The 24,688-nt window shown below is 43.9% G+C and overlaps 1 protein-coding gene across 2 annotated transcripts in view; it reads left to right on the top strand.

Annotated features, from left to right (window-relative positions):
* LOC144507961 (voltage-dependent calcium channel subunit alpha-2/delta-1) overlaps positions 1–24,688 on the top strand; it is a 669,448-nt gene that overhangs the window by 512,909 nt on the left and 131,851 nt on the right. For both annotated transcript variants that reach the window (XM_078235568.1, XM_078235569.1), the window contains exons 13-15: positions 6,287–6,365; positions 6,501–6,550; positions 15,480–15,569. In XM_078235568.1, the coding sequence (XP_078091694.1) occupies positions 6,287–6,365; positions 6,501–6,550; positions 15,480–15,569 (219 nt within the window). The remainder of the gene's footprint in view (positions 1–6,286; positions 6,366–6,500; positions 6,551–15,479; positions 15,570–24,688) is intronic.

A 24,688-nucleotide genomic window follows, 5' to 3' on the forward strand; every position in this document is an offset into this window, starting at 1 on the left:
TGGCTTCTTTGATTTGTAAGTGTCTTTGTCTAAAATAACAAGGCTTTATCAGTTCTATGAATTGCTGTAGCTATTCCCAGACTTGAAGTGATGTTGCCTTTGTTCTTTTGTTGTGCCTATATCCAATGTCATTTGGACCTAGGCCCATTGAGCATGAACTCTCTAAACTGGCAGCCAAGGACTCTTCCAGTAACTAAATTTTTCGGAGAATATTGTGTGACGCAGCTTGTTTTAGGCCTGCAAGTAACTGGAAGTTTGTGGTCTTTACTGTTGATATTAGATGTGGAAAAAACAAACAAACAATGCCACATGGCCATTGTTACTGTAACTGTAGACCGAGAGCCGCCAACAGTGTAATATTCATATCATTCTTGTAATACTCAGCAGGTCAGGCAGTATCTGTGGAGAGAGAAACAGAGTTGACGTTCCAGCTCAATGATCTTCCATCGAAACTGGGAAAACTAATAGGTTTTAGGCAAGGTGAGAACGGAGGAAGAGCAATAGGGATGAAAGAGGGGAGGTAATCAATGAAATGGAAGATAGGGATACAGTGCCAAAGGGAGTTCTACTGGGACATGTGAAGAAAGAAAAAATGTAAATGGCAGAACGAAAGCAAAAACAAGAGTAAAACTGAAACCTGCAAAATTGATGCACATTACGTTTTGAAATTGTTGAACATAGTGTTGTGTCCAGCAGGCTGTGAAATGCTTAAAGGTGAGAGAGCCTTGCTGAGTGGAAGCCAGGGCTTTGCCTGATAGGAAAGTAAAAACAAAATGCTACTGATGCTGAAGTTCCAAAACTCTTTGAAGAAGAATCACATTCGACCTGGAACGTTAACTCTGTATCTCTCCATGCTGTGGATTGCCAGGAGGCAATCACCAGGCAAGACTGTTCTCTTCCTGTTGGGGAGCACTTCAGCGGTCACGGGCATTCGGCCTCTGATATTCGGGTAAGCGTTCTCCAAGGCGGCCTTCGCGACACACGACGGCGCAGAGTCGCTGAGCAGAAACTGATAGCCAAGTTCCGCACACACGACGACGGCCTCAACCGGGATATTGGGTTCATGTCACACTATTTGTAACCCCCACAGCTTGCCTGGACCTGCAAAGTTTCACTGGCTGTCTTGTCTGGAGACATCTTTTTAGCCTGTCTTGATGCTCTCTCCACTCACGTTCTTTGTATCTTAAAGATTTGATTAGCTGTAAGTATTTGGATTCCAACCATTATTCATGTAAATTGAGTCTGTGTCTTTATATGCCCTGTTTGTGAACAGAATTCCCACTCACCTGAAGAAGGGGCTTGGAGCTCCGAAAGCTTGTGTGGCTTTTGCTACCAAATAAACCTGTTGGACTTTAACCTGGTGTTGTTAAACTTCTTACTGTCTCTCCATGCTGCCAGACATGCTGAGTTTTTCCAGCACTTTCTGTTCTGGTTTCTGGTTTAGATGTCTGGGCTGACAGCTGCTAACATCTGGATAATGTGGGTGATTCCCCCACCCCATCCCACCACACACACACTCATTGTAATGTGGGGTGAGTGGGAACATGGAATCCTTTCTTATCATCCTGTTGGCTTGTATAAAGCTGCTTACAGGCAGTGAGGATACATTCATATTGGAAGAGGCACAGTGACGGTGACAAAGACAAGGGTGTTTGAGGTTCAGCAATGAGTGTGGGGCGAAGTTTAAAAACCTGACACAGTCCCGTCCTCTTCCAGTGCATCAGTTTCAAACTCTTGGTCCTAATCCACAACCTAATCCCTTCATACTGCTACAATTTTCTTCAGTCCTATGTTCCTGCACGTGTCACCTCGTCTAATGACTCTGCCTCCTTTGTTTCCGCTCCCTTTCTCTGCTCCACCTCCAGCTGTGAAGGTTTCCTCGAGCTCCACCTCACACTCTGGCATACTCTTCGTAAGCACTCTGAGATGTGGGCTGGAACTCTCTCGCTGTTCATAACCCGCCAACGCTGCCAGCGAGGATGGGGAATTTGGCGCTCAGCCAAATCTCCCTTCACTGCAGCGGGATTGGAGAATCCCAGCTGCGGGTGAGATCGGAGAATCCAGCCTGTATTCTTTCTACCTGTGCATTATTTCTGTTTTCTCTGAAGTGGGTTAGTGGCATTGGTCCAACATCCATGTTCTGGTGTATATTCTAGCCAATTTCAGGCATTGCCACGAGAGACCACCTGCGATTAAATGTATTCCTGGAGGATTCATCCCATGACTTGCCCCTACACTCCAGCCATTAGTCGGCCAATACGTGCATCCTCATGATATGCTGCCTTCCTGTGTGAATTGGAAAGCAAAAAGACTCATTATCCAATTGGATGATACTTGACTAACAGCTAAACAGCCTTTTATTTCCAATTTTCAATATTTTTAAACTAGGTAAAGAGAAATATTCAAAGAAAAAGACAAAAAAAACCCAATCTTTACAAGAAATATTCCGATGATTTTTCTCCAGGGTCACACACCTGGAGACTCCAGGCCAATCTTGGAGGGTTGGCAACCCTAATTGCCACAAGCATAGCCTAGCAACAACAGCAGGTCAGACGTGGGGCAGAATTTTTCCGTGGGAATCGTAACAGGCGGGCACGGACCATGGAAAGGTCTGTTGACCTTGGGTAGAATTTTCCGACCTTGGGGTGAGCGTGGCTGGAAAATCCTGCCCCATGGGGTTTGGTAAATGACCTGATTGAGTTGATTGTACATGCCTTGTACAGAATGTATTGTCCATCATACTTCCGACATCATCCTTGCACTTAATATATGCAGCCTTTCTATATACATGCACCTGATTAGCTCAAATTTGATATTCACAGAACAAAAGCAAAATCATAATTAACAAAATGGGCTATCAATAAGGAGGACTCAATGGATAAGTTTCCATTGACGGAATGCTTGGAAACCCATCAATCCAGAAGGTGAAATCAAACCCTACAAATAAAAAATGGAAGCAGCGGAATCAATAAGACAATAATCTTCCCAGCCTACCATTTTTATTTATATTTTGTCACAGGAGTCCCTCAGGATAGTGTCCTCGGCCCAACCATCTTCAGCTGTTTCATTAACAACCTTCCCTCAGTCGGAAGTGGGGATGTTCACCGACGATTGCACAATGTTCAGCACCATTCGTGACTCCTGAAGATACTGAAGCAGTCCATGTTCAAATGCAACAAGATCTGGACACTATCCAGGCTTGGGCTGACAAGTGGCATTTCTCTTGTCATGGCTTTGTTAGAATAATTTTTCTTGGTCAGTGATGTTACCAACAAGATCAGCATGGGTACCTAATGCAATTCAGGATTTTTACGCGCACACTCATGTTTTGCACAAATTAGTGCTTTCTGGTGGTGTTTCTCTGCCAATCATTTTCCTCTTCCCTTTCACCCCCTTTCCAATTACATCTGCATTACATTATTACTCAGACTGAACAGGGTGTTCTTGTTAAAGGAACAGCCATGAATTCCATATTGAAAGATTTAACTGTTTGAGAATGGGTGAAAAGGGATGGGTAACAAATGAGGTTATGCTTCCCATGAAAAAAAAAAGCACTGCAAAATCAGAGAATGGAAGGATTGACTTGTATCTTCAACTTTTTCTTCAGTTCTCTGCCCAAAGGCAGGTCTGACTTTCAGCACCTTGAGCTCTACCATCGCTAAGGCAAGGCGGCAAGTCCCAAATCACACCCCACCCCGTGCTGTTGGCACCAATCTGATCCACACCAGCCAACTGAGCCGATCAGCCCCACAGCCCATGTTGCTGTGGCAACATATATTCACGTTGTAGCTTGCCGCAACAGGCTATGATTCTGTAGACTATGGACCAAGTGCTGGTAAATGGGGTTAGGTGGGAGGTCAGGTGTTTCTCATGTGTTGGTGCAGACTTGATGGGCCGAAGGGCCTCTTCTGCACTGTATGATTCTAACGGAAAGTCTTGTTTGAAGTTCCAATTTTCTTTCCATCATGTGACTGACCAGGGATCCCTCCCAATCATTCCGCCTGCAATTGGTGCATGTTGGAAGGATTTTGCAAATAGATAATCTGTTTGGCTGCGTTATGAACGCAACTTTCTTGGCTATCAAGTCCAGGACAGGTGCTTGAACCTGGAGACTCTGTCACAGAGGCAGGGACACTATCCAAAGCAATACAAGACCTTCACACATCTCCACTTATACTAGTGTATTCGTCTGATAAACCCGATAAAAGTCACAATGTTATAAATTACATTTCCTTCTGTTCTGATTTGATTCTGTCAAAGGTTTCGATTTGCTTTCAATAAACCTGAAGCAGCCAGCACAATGAAGCAACAATGATCAAAGTGCAGCACAAGATCCTGTGGGAAGAAGGAGAGATTGTGCATTTAGATAGCACTTTTCATGATCTCAGGAGATCCTTGCAGCCAATTAAGTGTTTTTTGAAGTGTCGGCACGATTGAAATGTAGGAACAAACGGTAGCCAATTTATGCACAGCAAGGTTCCATCATTAACCAAATGACCACAAAATCTGTTTCAGTGATCATAAAATCATAGAATCCCTACAGTGCAGAATGAGGCCATTTGCCCATCAAGTCTGTACTGACCACAATCCCATCCAGGCCCTACCCCCATAACCCCACATATTTACGCTGCTAGTCCCCTGACACTAAGGGGCAATTTTAGCATGGCCAATCGACCTAACTTACACATCTTTGGACTGTGGGAGGAAACCGGAGCACCCGGAGGAAACCCATGCAGACACGGGGAGTATGTGCAAACTCCACACAGACAGTGACCCAAGCCGGGAATCGAACCCATGGTCCCTGGCGCTGTGAGGCAACAGTGCAAACCACTGTGCCACCCCAATTTGTGTATGTGGATTTTCAGAAGATGTTTGATAAAGTACCATGTAACAGATTTCTGAACAGAAATGAAGCCCGTGGGCAGCAGCATGGATACCAGATTGACTAGGAGACAAAAAGCAGAGTAGTAATGAAGAGTAGTAATGAGTGGTTGTTTGTTGAATTGGAGGTAAGTATACACTGGTGTTCCCTAAGGATCGGTTTTGACACTACTGAACCAGAATTCTACACTCGCTCACGCCAGCGGGATTCTCCCATCCCGCTGCAGTGAACGGAAATTTGGCCAAGCGCAAATTCTCCGTCCTCTCTGGCAGTGGGTCATGAACAGCCAGAGAATTCTGACCCTGATCTTGTCGATATATATTATTGACCTGGACATGGCTCGGTAGGGTAGAATTTCAAAGTTTGTGAATGTCACTTAACTTGGAAATGCAGTTAACAAGAAGGATGGTGGTAGCAGACTTTAGGAGGATGTAGACTGGTGAGATGGGCAAACATTTGGTGAATGAAATTTAATGCAGAGAAATGTGAAGCAATGTATTTTTGAAAGAATAACGAGGACAAGCAATATAAACTGAGCAATACAATTTTATAGGGAGCACAGGAGCAGAGAGACCTGAAGATCATGTACACAAATCTTCGAAGGTGGCAGGGTAGGCCAATATGGCAGTTAAAAACAAAAGTATGGGTTGTTGCTTTTAGAAAGAGTGCAAAGGCAAGGAAGTGATTGTAGATCCCTGGTTAGGTTTCACCTGGAGTATTGTGTCCAATCCTGGACGCCACACTTCAAAGCCTTGACATCTTTCTTAAAACAGAGTACAGAGCAGTTTTATTAGAACTGGAGCAGAGATGAGGGCTTTCGGTTGGGTGGCAAGACTTGAGAAGCTGGGCTTGTTATCCTTAGAGCAGAAAACAGTAAAGGAAAATTTAACAGTGATGTTTAAAATTATGAGGGGTTTTTACAGAGCAGATGGGGTGAGGTTGTTTCTACTGGCTTGAGAGTCAGAGGACACAGGTTGGATTATCGAAGGGTCAAATAGCCTTCTCCTGCTCTTATCTTCTTCTATGTTTCTATGTTTAAAATAATTGGCAAAAAACCCGTCAGGGAAATGAGAACAATTTTTGAATGCAATGAGTTGTTGTGATCTTGAATAAGAAGCCTGCAAAGGGGTTGGCAGCAAATCGGTGTTAACTTTGAAAAAGAAATTTAATATGATCTTAAAAAGGAGACCAATTGAAGGGCGAGAGGGAAACAATAGGTGAAAGTGCTTTCTATGTATTGTCACACATGGGACTAATGGCCTTCTTCCGTGGTTGTATTATATAACCACACTACAAATACATAGATAATACCAAATGTGTTAATAGCTCAATGAAGATTTCCACACTAATAAAATAGCGTACTAAGCTAATACTAAAACTAATACTAAAATCTTTCCATTTTAGGTGCGAGTATTCACCTTTTCAGTTGGTCAGCATAACTATGACAAAGGACCATTGCAATGGATGGCCTGCACCAACAAAGGTATTTGATGACTTGTCCTTCATTGTAATAATATATTGAAAGAATCGTTGACAATTTTGAATTGTTCCACTTCCACATTTTCAATTTAAAATAAATGATCCCGAACACATTAAATATTTTCTTTTTATATTTCAGGCTACTTTTTTGAAATTCCCTCCATTGGAGCAATACGTATTAACACACAGGTAATAATATTGTATCATAATATTGCTTTTATAATAATATTGTAGTTTAATTTACTAGATTCAGCAAATCAATTTACCAAATAGCCGTGCTATGGATTTTAAAAAATATTGAGGAACAGATTGGATAACGGATCATTTGTTGGCAAATACTTGGAAATTTAAAAATGTTTCTGTGACAAAGACCTCAAATAACACACTATTTGATTGGAAACATTATACTGTACTCAAAGCTGTTCATTGTCAATAATATAGTTTACCTTTATCTTTTACACTCCTGTCGATATCAATCTAATGCATTTTGAGAGACTTTTGCCACAGAATTCGATTGGGTAGCTCTTGTGTTTTCAGTGCTATGGATACCACTTTGGTACTAAAATGCCATCTGTGCCACGCTCGCCAACATCTGGCTTAGGCCGTACCTGTGCCATTTTGGGTGGGTTGTTCATGCAGGTGTTGGGAACATGTGCTGGAAGACATGCCAATCGAACAATGTCATTTTCCACCTCAATGCTCCAACTAACTTCTCTTAAACTCTCGCAGCTGGGCATGTGTTCAGCAACAGGGAGGACAGCCCCACCAGCTCTATTTAAACGGATCATCAATCACCTCTTGTTGGACACTGATTGATTTCCATTGATTTCTGCAGAGTTGTTCCAAGTGTTTGGAGGTTAAAACTGCTATTTAAAGTTGCTGAAGGTTACAGGGAGCGACATGGCAAGCGACAGACTCTGTGGTTGTAGCTTCATAGGTTCCGCTCTGACTACTTGTTGCCCATCTCAGGTGCAGTGGATTTGATCTCTTTTGGGCTGCAGTTTGACCAGGAGAACAAGCAGAGGTGACCCAGAGGGGTGCAACCTGCTAAATAAGGAGAAGCAAAAAATAAAAATCAAGGCTTGCGTTTGTATAAAGCTTTTCATGACCACAGGACCTCCCAAAGCACTTTACAGCCAATCAAGTCCTTTTGAAATGTAATTACTGCTGTATTGTAGGAAATGTGTTCGCCAGTTTGCACATAGCAAGCAACAGCAATGTGGTAATGACCAGATAATTGGTTTATGTCATGTTGAGTGAGGGATAAATGTTGGCCAAGACTCTGGGCTTAATTCCCCTCTTTTTCAGAATAGGGCTGAGGGATCTTTTACATTCAGATGAAAGGGCAGAGGTTTACCATCTCATCCAAAAGACAGCATTTCTGACAGTGCTGCACTCCCTCAGTACGGTGCTAATGTTTCAGCATTGATTTTTGTGCTCAAGTTGGACTTGAACCTATAACCTTCTGACTTGGACGCTAGGGTGTGGCAACCAATCATACTGCTTTAATGTCATGTCATTTACATTGCATATTCTTTCCAATGTGGATCGAGGGTTGTTAGGATCTGAAGTGAAATTCGACCAAAGTGCTGCCAACACAACCACATCTAAGGGAGGGGGGGAGGGTTTTGAGCCGAAGACCTTATCCATCCAGCACCTTCAAGGAGAAGGTGGGAGGCACGATGTCACAGTGGTGCCTCACAGCGCCAGGGACATGGGCTCAATTCCAGCCTCGGGTCACTGTCTGGTGTGGAGTTTGCACGTTCTCCCCGTGTCTGTGTAGGTTTCCTCCAAGTGCTCCAGTTTCCTCCCATAGTCCAAAAATGTGCAGGGTAGGTGGATTGGTCATGGTAAATTGTCCCTTAGTGTCAGGGAGATTAGCAGAGTAAATGCGTGGGATTGTGAGAATTGAGTCTGGGTGGGGTTGCTGTTGCGGAGGCTCGATGGGCCAAATGGCTTCCTTCTGCACTGTAGGGATCTAAGGAGCATTGCTCCTACATTAAATGCAACAAGGAACTGTGTGTGCGGCATCTCCGTTTTGCTCACAAGGTGCTTAGTGAAAACAGTCACTTGTTGTGGGTATGCTGCAGCCTCAGAGCAGGATAAGGATGGTATTGTCACTGGCTGTGCAGGTGACCAAGGCCATGAATTTATTTTGCCTCAGGCACCATCTTGGCTGGAGCATGCAATATTTCCAACATCTCCCAGTTTGCTAGCCCCTCTTGCGTGAGGGAGGCCACTGAAGTTATGTGTACAGAGGAAGCTGAATACATTTCATTCTTTTTTGCCAGAGAGAAACCAGTGGAGTGAGCATGCGTCTCACCAGAATCGTAGGATTCACATCGTTTTGCCAGCGTCAGACGTAAATTCTTATAGCAACTCATACGATACGCTGTATTGTGACAATTGTCACATTTTACCACGCAGCAAGAAATAGACTTTTACGTTGCTATGGTGGAGCTGGTGGTTGCAAATGTCAGAACAAGTGGTAGCGCTTCTGTATCATCAATTTCTTCTTCTTTGAGCACTCCTTGCTCTGTCACCGCTGCCTGGCTAAGTGGCAGTTCTTGTGTATCTGAAAGGAGAAAGACACAAGGATAGTGTTGTGATGAGAAGAGTAGCGTGCTCTACATCACCTGCAGCTTGCACCTCAGAGTGGTTGTGGGACGAGGCGCAAGTGGGACGTGAGAGGGAGGATTTGTTATGGGCATACGCATTCCTGCTCTAGTAATGGCGAGTGCCACCTCTTCCTTTCGGGTGAGGACATGTTTGTCACCATTGTTTAGTTGTGGCTGCCTGCGGTTGTGTGCCACCATATCTTGGCGAGAGAGAAGGAAGTGTGTCCAGCTCATTCCATTTTAGGTCATGGTTCAGTCACTGACGATGGATTCAAGCTGCAAAATGGTGGTGGGATAATTGCAGCAGTGTGAAGTATGTGATGGTGGGAGGAAGCAATGAATGTGAGGTGTGCATCATGCCTGATAGAGATTGTCGATAGAGGTGTGTGATTAGAAGTAAGAGGTAGGTGGAGTTAATTGTGCACAGTGATTCCTGCGCACGTTTTAGCTGATATCCAATTATGCCCCCACAATGTCACCATAGATGTGTTCCTGCTCAGTTCCTTCTATTTTTGTTATTTATAAAAAAGCGTATTATTTCCAAATTCAGATGACAGTGAATGTACTGGAGTTCAGGCACATTGAGTGGAAACACAGTACACTTTCACCTCTGCGACCTAAGCTTCAAGCAGCTAGATTGCTGGGAAGAAGCTATTTTCTGATGCGTCCAAGGTTCGAAGTGAAAGCTGGGTTAATCTAAACCCAGTTCCTTGGGCTCAAATCCACTGCTCGATATTGGGAAAAGTTTACAATTAATTAGCACTGTTTCACAGAGGTCACCAAGAGGGCTGGCGTGGGCTTTACTTTGAAACAGAAGATTACAATATTTTGGGTTAGAGTGAAGGGATTTTCATTTAAGACTTGGCGATGGAATTGTGTCAGTAAATGGGCAAATATAGTTCATGCCAGCAACCAATAGCCCTGATATCTGCCAACATACTCTGCCATGTAAACATTTTGAATCGTCACAGGGACACACTTGAGGGTTCACTGTTTTAAGGTGATTGCTTAGATGAACTGCGATTTAAAAAATGTTTTTTTAATCGAAGGGCCCTTTTTTACCATTTTTATTCTAAGTGCTGGGCGGACTTGAAACTGGGAATGTTTCAGATCCGACTTTTAGACCCATTCTCAGGCGCCCCCATACACACTCTGCCTGAAAAAATATCAGCAATTCTGAATCGCACTGCACAAGCCTGGGTGGGGCTTAACGCGCCCAAAATCCTGCAGCTCCGATCGGCGCCTCCAACTGCGCATGTGCAGAAAAAAAAGATAGAATGCTGCTCCCCTGCCACATCCGTCCTGGGACGGATAATGCCTCCCTCTGGCCCCCACAGACATTGCTCCACCCCCACAACATTACTGACCCCCTTATCCCCCCACCCCCACATAGACCAATCGTGGGCCTCTCCCCTCTCCCTCCACTGATCACAGGCAGAGTGGCAGCGGACCCCCCTTCCCCCCCTCCCGCCCACTGATCTCAGGCAGAGTGGCAGCAGACCCCCCCTTCCCCCCCCCCCCCCCCCCCCCCCCCCCCCCTCCCAACTGATCACATAAGAACATAAGAAATAGGAGCAGGAGTAGGCCATCTGGCCCTTCGAGCCTGCCCCGCCATTCAACAAGATCATGGCTGATCTGAAGCGAATCAGTTCCACTTACCCGCCTGCTCCCCATATCCCCTAATTCCCTTATCGATCAGAAAACTATCTACCCGTGATTTAAACATATTCAACGAGGAAGCCTCCACCACTTCAATGGGCAGAGAATTCCAGAGATTCACTACCTTCTGAAAGAAGACGTTCCCCCTCAACTCTGTTCTGAACCGGCCCCCCCTTATTTTGAGGCTGTGCCCTCTAGTTCTGGTTTCCCTTCTAAGTGGAAAGAATCTCTCCACCTCTACCCTATCCAGCCCCTTCATTATCTTATAGGTCTCTATAAGATCACCCCTCATCCTTCGAATATCACAGGCAGTGGCAGCACACCCCCCTACCTCCCTACCCACCCACTGATCACAGGCAGTGGCAGCTGACCCCCCTTCCCCGCACCCCCCACCCTCCCCCGATCTCAAGCAGAGAGCTGTTGGACTTTTCTCCCCCGCCCACCCTGCCCCCCCCTCACTTCAAGCAGAGAGCATTCGGACGCTGGGTACTCACCTCCTCACTAACCCTCGCTGACGGAGCGCCTGAATCGGACTTATCTGGAGCATGTCTGTTTCGTGCCGATTCCGGTTGGGCGAACTCGGTGGTAAAGGGGGAAGAACCAGTAAAGTTGGGTGTGCAGCCCATTAAGTCAATTTAAATGCATGCAAATGTGCCCATTTCAGGCACGGTCCCGATCGCGACCATTTCCTTGGTAAAGGGGGAACCGGTGCGGAGGCGGGCACGGATTACACTACTCACCTCGCACCCGACTTTACCAAGTTTCCGTGCCCGAAAACGGGCACCACGCGATGGTAAAATCGGGCCCTAAGTGTGAGATACTAACCGACCCAAGGAGGCGGTGAGTTAGAGTTTTGTGGCATCAGAAATAGCTGCACGGTTGCAGGCAGAATGACATTTTATGTGTTCTATGGTAAAATGCCGCATCTCTGCTTGCTGTATCTTCTGACTTGCAACAAGCAATGCTGTGAGAGATTTTCTACACCTTGCATCGAGTATTTGCCACCTGTGGCACGTCTCAAACCTCGCAGTTCATCTGAGCAATCATCTTAAACAATATTAAAACAAGAATGGAAACTTGTCATTTTCTGCTAGTAATTTATCTTCAATAAGTGAGGCTCCCAGCAAGGGCTCCATTTGAGCAGTGCAGCATTACAATCTCACTTCAGATCCCAACAACCCCAGATCAACATTGGAAAGAGTAGCAATGTGAATAACATGACATTAAAGCAGCATGATCGGTTGCCACACTCCAGGCAACACGTTTTAGTGTCGCTGAAAATAGACATGTCGAAGCTTCTCATCTTATGCTGATCAGGACATTTGCAAGAATACCAAATGTAAAGGTACAACAATTTATATTTTACTGGAAGAGAGTGCTGATTGGTTGGCAAGTGGACTCTGATGGATAGAGACATTACCAAAGAGAATGCACCAGTTAACTGACAACTGACAGTTAACTGCCAAGGGGATTCTCTACTACTGTCTATTTTCACTGCTCAATACCTGCATTGGGATTCCTACAGTTCCACATGCAATAAGATTGACCTTATTAACAACTTCATAAACAGGGCCCAAGCCATTTGCTCACTCTGAAAACTTGATGCTGAAATAGGGCGCAGCAAAGCCATCCTGCGAGATAATGGCTGCCCTGATCAGATCATTGCTTGCCGAAGCAACTTGAGTGGTGCTCACCACTAAACAGGTGCTGTTTGCCAAGCCAAAACGTTGTTCTGCCCTTCACTCAATTGAGTAATGTGGTATATGAATGTAAGTGTTGTTTGATGCTGGTAGGTGTGTTGTACATCACTAAGACTGGCGGGTCTCTTCATACAGCATGTTTCCTCAGCTATTCACAAAAGGCAACATAATAACCATACCCACCAGCCCGAGCTTGCAAAACTCAGTGTCCAACATTAGGTGTGATTCCGTGATTGAACAACATTTGCTAAACAATCCTGAGTGTGATAAGGATTATGCTGACAACCAATTTAAGATTATCAATTGGGCTCAGATTGTGGCACGCTTCCATGTGCTAGAAGGTACATTTTTAACACACAGGACCCGGTTCTTTGCAGACAGAAAGTACAGGTACACACATTGCATCTGTTTCAACTGTACAAAGTAAGTGACAGCCAGTCTCTGTTCATTCCCCAGAGCATTGCCTTGACTAGAGCCAAGCTGCCTGCTTTGAATTTAAACAAAGTTTGGCAGTCATCAGTTAACTGGTGTATTCTCCATGGCAACACCTCTGCCAACCAGAGTCCGCTTGCCAACCAATCAGTATACTCTTCTCGTGTAGTATAACCTGTTAACCCCTTTACATTTGGTATTTTTGTGAATCTCCTGATGAGTGCAGGACAAGAAGCTTCAACATGCGTCTTTTTTCAGTGATACTCAAGTTCTGGACTATCAAATAACAATTTGTATACCCAATAGACTTTATTCAAGATGTCACATGCAATGTTGGTACTTTTGAGATAAATCTGAAATGGAAGAGTCCACTCTGCATTCCAAAGTTACTGCACCATCCACAGTTGCTTACAACAATTTAAAGTTTCTGATTTTCAAGGCTTCGGCCATCTTGAACACAAACACAGTTAAGAGCAGAATAACGGTGTGTGGCGTAATAATGCTCCTGTCTTTAGGAAACTGGAAGGTGTGGGAATTAGAATGAAGGCCGTCCGCTTACTGCTCTTTTACACCCACTAGGACTGAGGTTGTACAAAGACTTGGACAGGATACCTCAGGAGGTTTTATATTGGCCTAGGAGAGATTCACCAGAACAACACTGGAGCTGATAACTTATGGGACAGGCTGTTTTAAACCCTACTTGTTTTACAGATGTTTACAAGATTGAAGGGTGATTGGTGTTGAAAATGATCCAGGGATTTGAAAGGGTAAATGCAGAGGAACGATTTCCTCTGGTGGCTCAATCCAGAAACAGGGGACACAATTAACACCCTCCTGACCTCACTCCCTGTGCCTATTGTCATCCATTTAGTGTGTGCAGCCCGCTTGCTCTACATAAATGAGGCTCGGCCATTTACATTCACTGGGTCACCCACCACACTTCCAGGCTTGTCTGGTGCCACTTACTGCCTGAGAAGTCTGAGAATTCAAATTACGATGTGGAGATGCCGGCGTTGGACTGGGGTAAACACAGTAAGAAGTTTAACAACACCAGGTTAAAGTCCAACAGGTTTATTTGGTAGCAAAAGCCACACAAGCTTTCGAGGCTCTGAGCCCCTTCTTCAGGTGAGTGGGAATTCTGTTCACAAACAGAACTTATAAGACACAGACTCAATTTACATGAATAATGGTTGGAATGCGAATACTTACAACTAATCCAGTCTTTAAGAAACAAAACAATGGGAGTGGAGAGAGCATCAAGACAGGCTAAAAAGATGTGTATTGTCTCCAGACAAGACAGCCAGTGAAACTCTGCAGGTCCACGCAACTGTGGGAGTTACAAATAGTGTGACATAAATTCTGATTCTAGGATCGCATGATAAAGACTCAGGAGGAAAAAAGCAGAAATATTTATGTGAAATAGTGTGACATAAACCCAATATCCCGGTTGAGGCCGTCCTTGTGTGTGCGGAACCTGGCTATCAGTTTCTGCTCCGCGACTCTGCGCTGTCGTGTGTCGCGAAGGCCGCCTTGGAGAACGCTTACCCGAATATCAGAGGCCGAATGGGCATTCGGCCTCTGATATTCGGGTAAGCGTTCTCCAAGGCGGCCTTCGCGACACACGACAGCGCAGAGTCGCGGAGCAGAAACTGATAGCCAAGTTCCGCACACACAAGGACGGCCTCAACCGGGATATTGGGTTTATGTCACACTATTTCACATAAATATTTCTGCTTTTTTCCTCCTGAGTCTTTATCATGCGATCCTAGAATCAGAATTTATGTCACACTATTTGTAACTCCCACAGTTGCGTGGACCTGCAGAGTTTCACTGGCTGTCTTGTCTGGAGACAATACACATCTTTTTAGCCTGTCTTGATGCTCTCTCCACTCCCATTGTTTTGTTTCTTAAAGACTGGATTAGTTGTAAGTATTCGCATTCCAACCATTATTCATGTAAATTGAGTCTGTGTCTTATAAGTTCTGTTTGTGAACAGAATTCCCACTCACCTGAAGAAGGGGCTCAGAGCCTCGAAAGCTTGTGTGGCTTTTGCTACCAAATAAACCTGTTGGACTTTAACCTGGTGTTGTTAAACTTCTTACTGAATTCAAATTACTCCAGAATCACTCAGAGCAACTGCATCGAAGGTCCCAGTAGGTCTGACAGCATCTGTGGAGAGAGAATAGAGCAAATGTTTCAAGGCTTGTTGACCCTTTGTCCTCTGACGAAGAGTCATCCAGACTCGAAACAGTAGCTCTGTTCTCGCTCCACAGATGCTGCCAGACCTACTGAGATTTTCCAGCATTTTCTGTTTTTGTTTCAGATTCCAGCATCTGCAGTTATTTGCTTTTATTTTACGTGGACATCAGGGGTGGTATTTTCTGACCGTGCTCTCCCCAAAACCGGAGAATCCCACCCAAGGTCGATGGACCTTTGTGTGGTCTGCCTCCCGCCCTTTACGATTCCCGTGGCGAATGGGATGGGAGAATTCCTGCCCCATATTCTGCAGTCTCTCTATAAGGAAATTATGATAATACTTCTCGTAAACCAATCTTTTATGGAAGAAACCCATATGTCTATTGTGTATTTGTTCTTTAAAATGATCATATTTCCACATCTAAAAAGTGTAGTAGAAAGTAATTATTGTCTGCGATTACCATTGTGGGAAGCTTTGACTGCTGTGATCAATTATACTGTTCATTTTTCTAGGAATATTTGGATGTGCTCGGGAGACCAATGGTTTTAGCTGGCACAAAGGAAAAACAAGTTCAGTGGACCAACGTGTACCTGGATGCATTGGTACGATATGAAAAATTTATACTTATTTACTGTTAGCATTTGCGTGGAGCGAGCATTTTTTGTTTAAGGGCAGTTTAAAAATTAGACATGGCACAGCTGGTAAAGAGGGATACTGGAAGAATTTATTCTTTGTAACACTCACCTTGCCTGCATTCAAAATTGCAGCAATGTGAGCAGTTATCAATAATACTCTTGTCAGACACATTCAACTGTTTTTTTTTGCCTGAATTAAACAATATGAGATGCCATTCAGCACCTGAAAAGGGAATTATTTTGAATCGGGTATATCAAGTCTCAATTGCATTTTATTCCAATCAAAACTAAAATAATGTCATGACAACTGAATGGCTCTAATTAGGAAAATACCAGGTAATATGATAATGAGGATCAGAAAAGAAATGCCTTTCATCTTAACTAAAAGTGAAGTGAGTGACAGGATTGAGTTCAGTTTAATTTTACTCCCTTTAATAAATCGTTCAGTCCTTTCAAATGCATTCCGCAGCATTTTCTGCTAAGAATGATGCTGTGATCTTTAGCACTGCACTTAACCTTCCCTTTATGAACGTCTTGGCAATTGTTCCGAGCAAAATACTTCTAAAAATACACTTCTGGCAAAGTAAGTATTAATGAGGTATTTATCCTGAGAAAGCTCATCTTTTACTGTGCTTATTTCCATCCATGTAAGACTGTTGTTTGATGAGTGCAAGGACATTCACATGGGCTGTTCAATCGGAAAGTTTAGTTTATTTATTAGTGTCACAAGTAGGTTTACGTTAACAGTGCAATGAAGTTACTGTGAAAATCCCCCGGTCGCCACACTCTGGCACCTGTTCGGGTACACTGAGGGAGAATTTAGCATGGCCGATGCACCTCACCAGCGCATCTTTCAGACTGTGGGAGGAAACCGGAGGAAACCCACGCAGACACGGGCAGAACGTGCAGGCATGGATTCCGTGTATGTCACTCAGTTGAGGCATATAACGCTGACATCAATGTGGATGAGTCATGCAATCCTGCGTCTCTAACATCATAAACCAAGCAATGCTTTAAATAACACTTTTACTTAGAAACAGAGTTCAAAGTGTCCTTGCCTCACATCAGGTCTATTTCTTAATTATCAGTTACCCTTCATTTGTTTTCCTTTAACTTGACCATCGGGTTTTTGATTTATGTTTGAATTTTGAAATGTGCATCCAGGTGCAGGAAAGCTGCTCATTCCCATTGAGCTCAGGAAGATGGGTCAGGGATGGGCACATCAATCAAACCCTTTAAACAGTCCTTATGATCAGGGGAATGGTGGTTTTGTGGCCTCATGCCAGCTTGAGCAGTGCCCATCTCTACTGGTGGGGCTGCCTTCTGAGCCTTCAGCCCCAGAAACCTAACTGCCATCTTTAGTTGGATGGTGGAGGCAGACAATTGGGAATCAGAAGATCTGACTGGAATGCGCACATTAGACACGTGCAGGGTCAGATCTAGAAATGATCCCAACTCCTGAAGGTATTCAATCAATCAGCACAACCTTCCACCCGTGCTGTGCCGCTTCTTTGCTTCTCTTTCAGTGCAGTGAATTAACATTGAATCATATCCACTCAGTGTTATTTTGAGGGTGACTTGTCAGTCAACAAGAACAGGTGGCTTCTGCATTTCCTTTCTTGTTCTCTTAAGACTTACACCTGCCAGGTCACCGACAGACATATTGCTCCTGACCCGTTGGCAGCATTGTGAGAGTGAGCACTGAACAAACCATTTCTCTCTGAAATAACTCCTCAGAGGCCAATGTCCCTTCAACAGATTCCGTTTTATTTACAAACTTATCTTCACTCCTAAGAGTGCTTCAGGTACACAGTCAGAATCCAGAGGGTCAGAAAACCTGACACTCCTCATTATACGGCACGGTAGCACAGTGGTTAGCACTGCTGCTTCACAGCTCCAGGGACCTGGGTTTGATTCCCGGCTTGGGTCACTGTCTGTGTGGAGTTTGCACATTCTCCTCGTGTCTGCATGGGTTTCCTCCGGGTGCTCCGGTTTCCTCCCACAGTCCAAAGATGTGCAGGTTAGGTTGATTGGCCATGCTAAAATTGCCCCTTAGAGTCCTGAGATGTGTAGTTTAGAGGGATTAGTGGGTAAAATATGTAGGGATATGGGGATAGGGCCTGGGTGGGATTGTGGTCGGTGTAGACTCGATGGGCCGAAGGGCCTCTTTCTGCACTGTAGGGTATCTATCTATCTAAGAGTTGTATTAAATACACACAGGTGAGACTCCCTGATTGGGCAGGCAATCCTTACCTCAATCAGGGAGCTCATACTCCAAGAGGCCCAAACTCCTGGGCCTCGTTGAGGTTATTACACACTCTCTGCTGCAGGCCTGCGGCCAAGGGGATGTTGAGTGGAGTTGAATGCTCCATTTAACTCTTTCCTGTAGAAACACTGGAGAGACTGTGTCATGGATGGGGAGAATGTAGAATTCAAAGACATTTATAGAATCATAGAATCCTACAGTTCAGGAGAAGGCCATTCTACTACAATCCCACCCAGGCCCTATCCCCATAACCCCATGCATTTACCCTAGTTGACCCCCTGACACTAAGCAGCAATTTAGCATGGCCAATCCACCTAATCCGGACATCTTTGGACTGTGGGAAGAAGCCTGCGCAGACATAGGGAGAACGTGCAAACTCCACACAGATAGTGACCCAAGCCAGAATCGAACCCGGGTCCCTGGCGCTGTGAGGTTGCAGTGCTAACCACTGTGCCACCATGCCGCCTGGCACTCCTCTTACTGAATACTAAGTACTGAATCTGATTCTCCAACCACAATAACACTTCCTTCTGACATCAGCGGTGTAAAGCAACAATTTGCCACCAGTAGGGAGCATAGGAAGCTGTTAAACAGCTGTTCAGGAGCTTATACCTGCCACCTGTGGAGCCATGCGCTTTGCCGTTTGTCCTTACGTGTTCAGCTCAACCTCTAACTCACTTGTCCTTCGTGAACTACTCCAGTTATCTACAGCACATGGCATCTCACGTGACATTGTCAATAAACGAGAGCAGTCTCTTAATGAACTAATAAATATTGAGTTAGTACAAAGGGGTAACCACATTGCTTTCAGCCGGGCTCTCAACCGGTTTAGAGTAAAGTGCTATTTATCTTATCAGCCAGCTCATTCTTCACGAAACGCAAGAAAGCTCCCCACCTGAATATTTATTCCCCTGGTTCAAATTAGTCTTGCCTTTCTCTCTTTCTAATTAAATTGCAGAGAATTTTCCTAATTGCGGCATTTTCGTGTGGGATTCAAAGAACAATGACCAGATTTACTAAGCTTTAGATAACAGGCTTTACTGGAATAGTCTGGGATATTTTAGGAATCTTTCCTTTATCCTGTGATGGTTCTATTTTTGTTTAATTTGCTCAGCCTCTTTGGGGGAACATTACCAAGTACAGATAATAAATCCAAATCATTGCATTTTTTTCCCTCAATATTGTGCATTAATAAACATGCTGAAGGATCCAGATTTTTTTCCCCGTGGTTATAAGAACATTGGTGATGTTTCCTTCATTTAAGAATTATTAATGCTTTATTTCCTTTTGCCAATTTTAATTTTCCTCCGGAAAAGATCTTATTATTTGCACAGTAATTAGGAGATATCACATTGCACACAAATGTGCTTCAGCTGTAGATTAATACATGTGTTATACGGTATAATGTCCCTATTATATCCTACAACTTACTGTGATCAGCACCATGGGAGATTCATTAGTGTGTTGAATAAAATACACAATTATTAGGAGAACTATATAAAATAATTTGCTATCTACATAGTATATTATTTAACTATAATCCTGCCCCTTTTCTCTCCCAGCATTTTAAAGCGCCCCCAAACTTACTCCATGACCTAGTCCTACCCTCTGACCAAATATCTAATTATGGCCAACCTTGGGCTTTGGAAGTCTTTTTTTAAAATTAAAATGTGTAAACAGGAAAGGCACATGCATCAGAGATTGACAGCGAGAGGGATTAATATATACAAGAGTGGGTCTTAATATATACAAGAGTGGGTCTTGGGCGGCACGGTAGCACAGTGGTTAGCTGCTTCACAGCGCCAGGGACCTGGGTTCGATTCCCGGTTTGGGTCACTGTCTGTGTGGAGTTTGCACATTCTTCTCGTGTCTGCGTGGGTTTCCTCCAGGTGCTCCGGTTTCCTCCCACAGTCCAAAGATGTGCGGGTTAGGTTAATTGGCCATGCTAAAATTGCCCTTAGTGTCCTGGGATGCGTAGATTAGAGGGATTAGTGGGTAAAATATGTAGGGATATGGGGGTAGTGCCTGGGTGGGATTGTGGTCGGTGCAGACTCGATGGACCGAATGGCCTCTTTCTGTACTGTAGGGTTTCTATGATCTATGAGGAAACTGATAGCAGGAGAGCCCGAAGAGAAAGAGGGAGAGCAAAATAGTGGGAACAGTCAGAGAAGCAGAGGGAGGGATAATGACAAAACTGGGAGGGGCATACAGGTAAGTCAGAAAGAGTGAAGAGCAGAGAGAAGCAAATGTTTTTCTTGAGTGCGTGAACAGTCTCAGAGCAATTCGACATATTTATTCAAATGACCCTCGCAACTTTGTGATTTCTCCAGACACTAATAACATGTGGTTGCCATTCATTAAAACATCTAATAAGCCAATCAAAGATCTTGCTGATGGCAGTTGACAACTCAAAAGGGAGGAAGTCGACGATGGAGATATTCAGTAAAGAGATGGATATGTCAGGATGGTGCTTGGACTAGTAATTGGAGACCAAGACTAAGAGATCTGGAGACATGAGTTCGAAGCTCCACATCGCAGCTGGGGAACTTAATTTCAGTTGTAGAAATAAATGTAGAAGCTGGTATTGGTAATGTTGACCATGAGGTTACCAGATTGTTCATTAAAGTCTGGTCCATGTGTGGCTCGAGATTCACAGCAATGTGGTTGGTTCTTAATTGCCCTCTGAAGTGGCCTAGAAAGCCATTCAATTATATTCAAAGCAACAACTCATCACCATCGTCTTGAGGGCAATTAGGATTGAGCAATAAATGCTGACCAGCCAGTGACATCCGCGTTCTGCGAGTGAATAATAGAAAGAAATGTTTGTCAGAGTGTTTTCACCAAAAGCTTTGCTCAACATAGAATGGAAACAGCAAAATTACAAGCATGAGAATAATTCATTTATTCTTTTATTGACCATTAGAGGGTCTGTTGAGCCCATTACATTTCCTTGCTTCAACCTGCACCAGAATTAAACACCCCGCCTCTCCCTCCCCCAAGGCCAGTAATGACGATGAAGCCTTGGACATAATGGTCTGTAATTTGCTGTAGGAGTGAGTCTAACGATCTGCCATTATTTATACTTGTCCTTGCCCACTCAATCTCGATGTTTTCTTGTACCATGAGTTCGTAAAGTGTGAGGGAAAGCATGCATCTGGGATCTGAATGAACATAGCGAGCGAATGTGCATCTCCTGAAACAATTAGGTTGAGCATTTGTCGAATTAGTGTCGGGAGGATTGAGACGGAAGCCAAATCAGGTGCAGGAAGGGAAATAAAAATGAAAGGTTGGATGAAAAGAGAAAATAAAGGATACAAAGGAAAAGAGAAATAAATGCTTCAATTTTAAATTTCACATTTTAAAAATTATGCAGCATTTAGAATTAGACTTACAACCGTTAACTTTTGTTGCCAGAGTGTTTCGAGGCAGTCGTTAACAAATAGCACATAATTAAAATCTCTCTCAGCTAATGCAATTTTAAATAAATATGTACAAACCCCAAATGACACAAACAGGCTCTTGCATCACTTCAGACCAATTCTAATTTTCTGCAGTGAGTTTAGTCTGTGCAAATACAGCAACTCCATGGTGAGTCAGACGGTGAGTGGCAGGGTGCTGTAACACGAACATAAATTTTTGGGTTTCTTTGTATAACCAGGCATGTGCCCACACCTGAAGTAGCTGTGGCATTTGTGCAAAAATAATGGAGAGTGCTATTAGCCTGGCCATTATTTTGACAGCAAGTTATGGACCACCATCACTGCCAACTGGACTGTATAGCAGGAACATTATTTATCTGGAAAGTGGAGACACGTGCATTGGGCATTTAAAATAATAGTAGGAAGTTCCTTTTCTAAATCTTCAACAGCAAACTTTAAGGGCTGCATTTTTATGCTCCCTGCAAGTGGGTTTGAAGGGGGGCTGGTAATATCCACTCTCAGGTAAAGAACTTTCTCTCGAATTCCCTATTGGAATAGTGAATATCTCATATTTCTGCCCACTAATTTTGGTCTCCCTGCAAGTGGAAACAGCTTATTTATGCTTACACCTTCTCGCCACTTACCTGCATGCCCCCTGTGTGAAATGTTATGTGGAGAGGTGGAGCCATCCCCAACTGCACCTGGGTCTTGTGAGGTGCTGAAGTGGCTACATAATGGCACATATAAAGGCTTCATCCCACCCCCACCACTATTTTACCCACAACAGGGGGGAGCCCATGCCGAGCACAGTCTGGCAGCTTTCGTTGTGCTGGCTGGTGTCGGGCAAGTGGGAAAGACCTCTTGCAGGCCCCCCTCTACCCATCAGTGACAGCTACACCCTACTGACCACATCCCTGAGATCGTTCTTCCTCCTTCACACTCCTCCTCCAGCCTCTCTGACCCCCTCCTTCCCACCCCCTGACCCCAGTGAAACATCCTCACTTACCTTGGTGTCTGGCCACAGCAATGATTATTGAGGACTGCCTGTAGTCCCAGAAGTGGCCACCACCCCTGCCTGGCACTGCTGAGACTCCAGAGTTGCCATCTGATTAGCTGGCAGCTTTCAAAAGCAGAACTTCCTGTCCCCAAGGGGCAAAAACTCTATCTCCAGCCCAATAAATGCGAGTGAGACAGCCATTCTATGATTGCTAATGACCATGATGCTCCGTAAATCCCAGCCAGAAGATGAACCAAAAAAAAATCAAGTCCTCCAGCTATTTTCCTTTATAAAACCTGAGCATTTCAAGTAAATGTTTCTGGTTTCAAGTAGTGCAGTCGCGATATCATGTGAAGATAAGGGCATTCAATGTTTTTTTTATCAGCTGAATTTTGTGCGATTTTAAAGGTAAATTCTTATTGCCAATGCTACTTGGCACAACTTGAGATGACAAATGAGTGAATGATGTAAAGGGGTCCGTTAGCTCAAGTGGTTAGATGGCAAGGGTATAGTGTAGAGTGATGCACTATCAATCAAGCAAAGACTAGTTGGTATGCAAGAACAAATAGGCTTTTATTCACAAAAGACTTGGAGCACACCCATGCTGATGAACTGGTCCGGCGACTGAGGCAGGGGGGTTGGGAGCAGTCACCTTTATACCTGGACCAGTGGGGGAGGAGTCTCAGGCAGGGTTGGCAGGGGCATGCCCAGGCATGTCACACACACACAGGCAATAAGCTTAACAGTGGTTTACCACATAGAGTATTGCCAAAAGCCTGGGTGTGATCTCTGTACCGACGGAGATCATTCTTGGGGCCTACCATGACTAGTTACCTCCAGACCATGAGGAAGCTATCTGAGGAGAGAGAGGGAGGGAATGATGAATGGTGCATCCACGTATTATTTTGTGAAGAATAAAGGGAATACAGTGGCCTAATTCTATGTGTACTTGGTGTGTTGGTGCATTTTGTTACCTTGCAGAAATTTAGATACTTTGAGGAGAATTTTCCTGTCCTGCCCGCCACGGGAATCGTAGCAGGTGGGGGTGGACCATGCAAAGGTCCATTGACCTCGGACGGAATTTTCCGGTGGCTGGAAAATCCCGCCCTTTATCTTCAAAGATGATGCCACATTTAAAAGCAGATTCAAATTTTACCGGTCTAATCGCTATTCTCATTAATTTTGGAATCCATTTTTGATAACTGCACAAAATGGAAGTATTTCATGGGATTGACAGTTTTACAGTTCTTTAAGCTGTATTGCTGGAGTGAAAGACGTGGTCAATCTGCCATATTGGAAGGGGAATTAGAGACCATTTTAGTTTGCATAAATCCCAATTTGTCATTTATAAAAAAATAAAATGAGCCATTCCAATTAGCATTTCAAAAACGTTGGGGAAAATGTAAATCCCAGCTGATTGCTTTTTCAGGCATCCATCATCATAGCATTGGCCCTTTGTCTGTCAGAATGATGTCTGTCCACACCTCAAGTGAAATATCAACAAACTGTACTACCAACCTACTTTCACGACAATGAAATCCTTGTTATCTGCACTTATACTCAAGTATGTCAGTGAAAGGAGAATTGTTACAGGTGAAGTGGGACCCGGGGGATTGTCAATTTATTGATGATCAGAAAATTGCAGAGGTATTTAGTCAGTACTTCACTTGTTACTGAAGTGAAGAGTATTGGAAAGGAGGATTGTGCAGTCACTGAGTGTGAGATGAGCAATGTTATGATGAATAAAAGGTTAAAGCAAGACAAAGCAACAAAGCAAGACAGGATACATCAAAGGAGCATTGCTGCACAAGGCACAAACTCAGGTGAATCAGGCTTTTTTAAAAAAACAAATGAAATCCTTATGTTGAAGTAAATTGAGTGTTTATACCCCCTCCCACCTCTCTTCATTAAACCCCAACAAGATATTAATCTATTCCTTTCTCCTATTTATCTAGCCTCCCCTTCAATGCATCTTCACTGTTCATCTCAGTTATTCTTGTGGTAGCGCGTTCCACATTCTAGCCATTCTCACTCTTGGGGCAAAGAGCACTTTCTCAAATTCCGTTAGATTTATTTGTGACAATCACATATTTCTGGTCATGAGCTCTGGTCTCCATGCAAGTGGAAACAACTTATTTACACCAACCTTATCAAACCTTTTCATAATCTGGAGGGAAGTATCCTGTGCCATTCAATTTTTCTTGGGTATAACCTCTCAGTTAATTTTTTTTGCACTATTTTCAGTGCCTTTATATCCTTTTATAATATGGAGACCAAAACTATTTATAGGACTCCAAGTGTGGCCTAACCAAGGCTCAACAGAAGTTTAGCACAATCTCTTAGTTTTTTATTTTGATTTCCTCCAGCAATGTACCCCAGTTTTTTGTTTTTTATGACCATTGCT

The sequence above is a fragment of the Mustelus asterias genome, chromosome 19 (genome assembly GCF_964213995.1).
Source record: "Mustelus asterias chromosome 19, sMusAst1.hap1.1, whole genome shotgun sequence".
In the NCBI taxonomy this organism is placed as follows: Eukaryota; Metazoa; Chordata; class Chondrichthyes; order Carcharhiniformes; family Triakidae; genus Mustelus; species Mustelus asterias.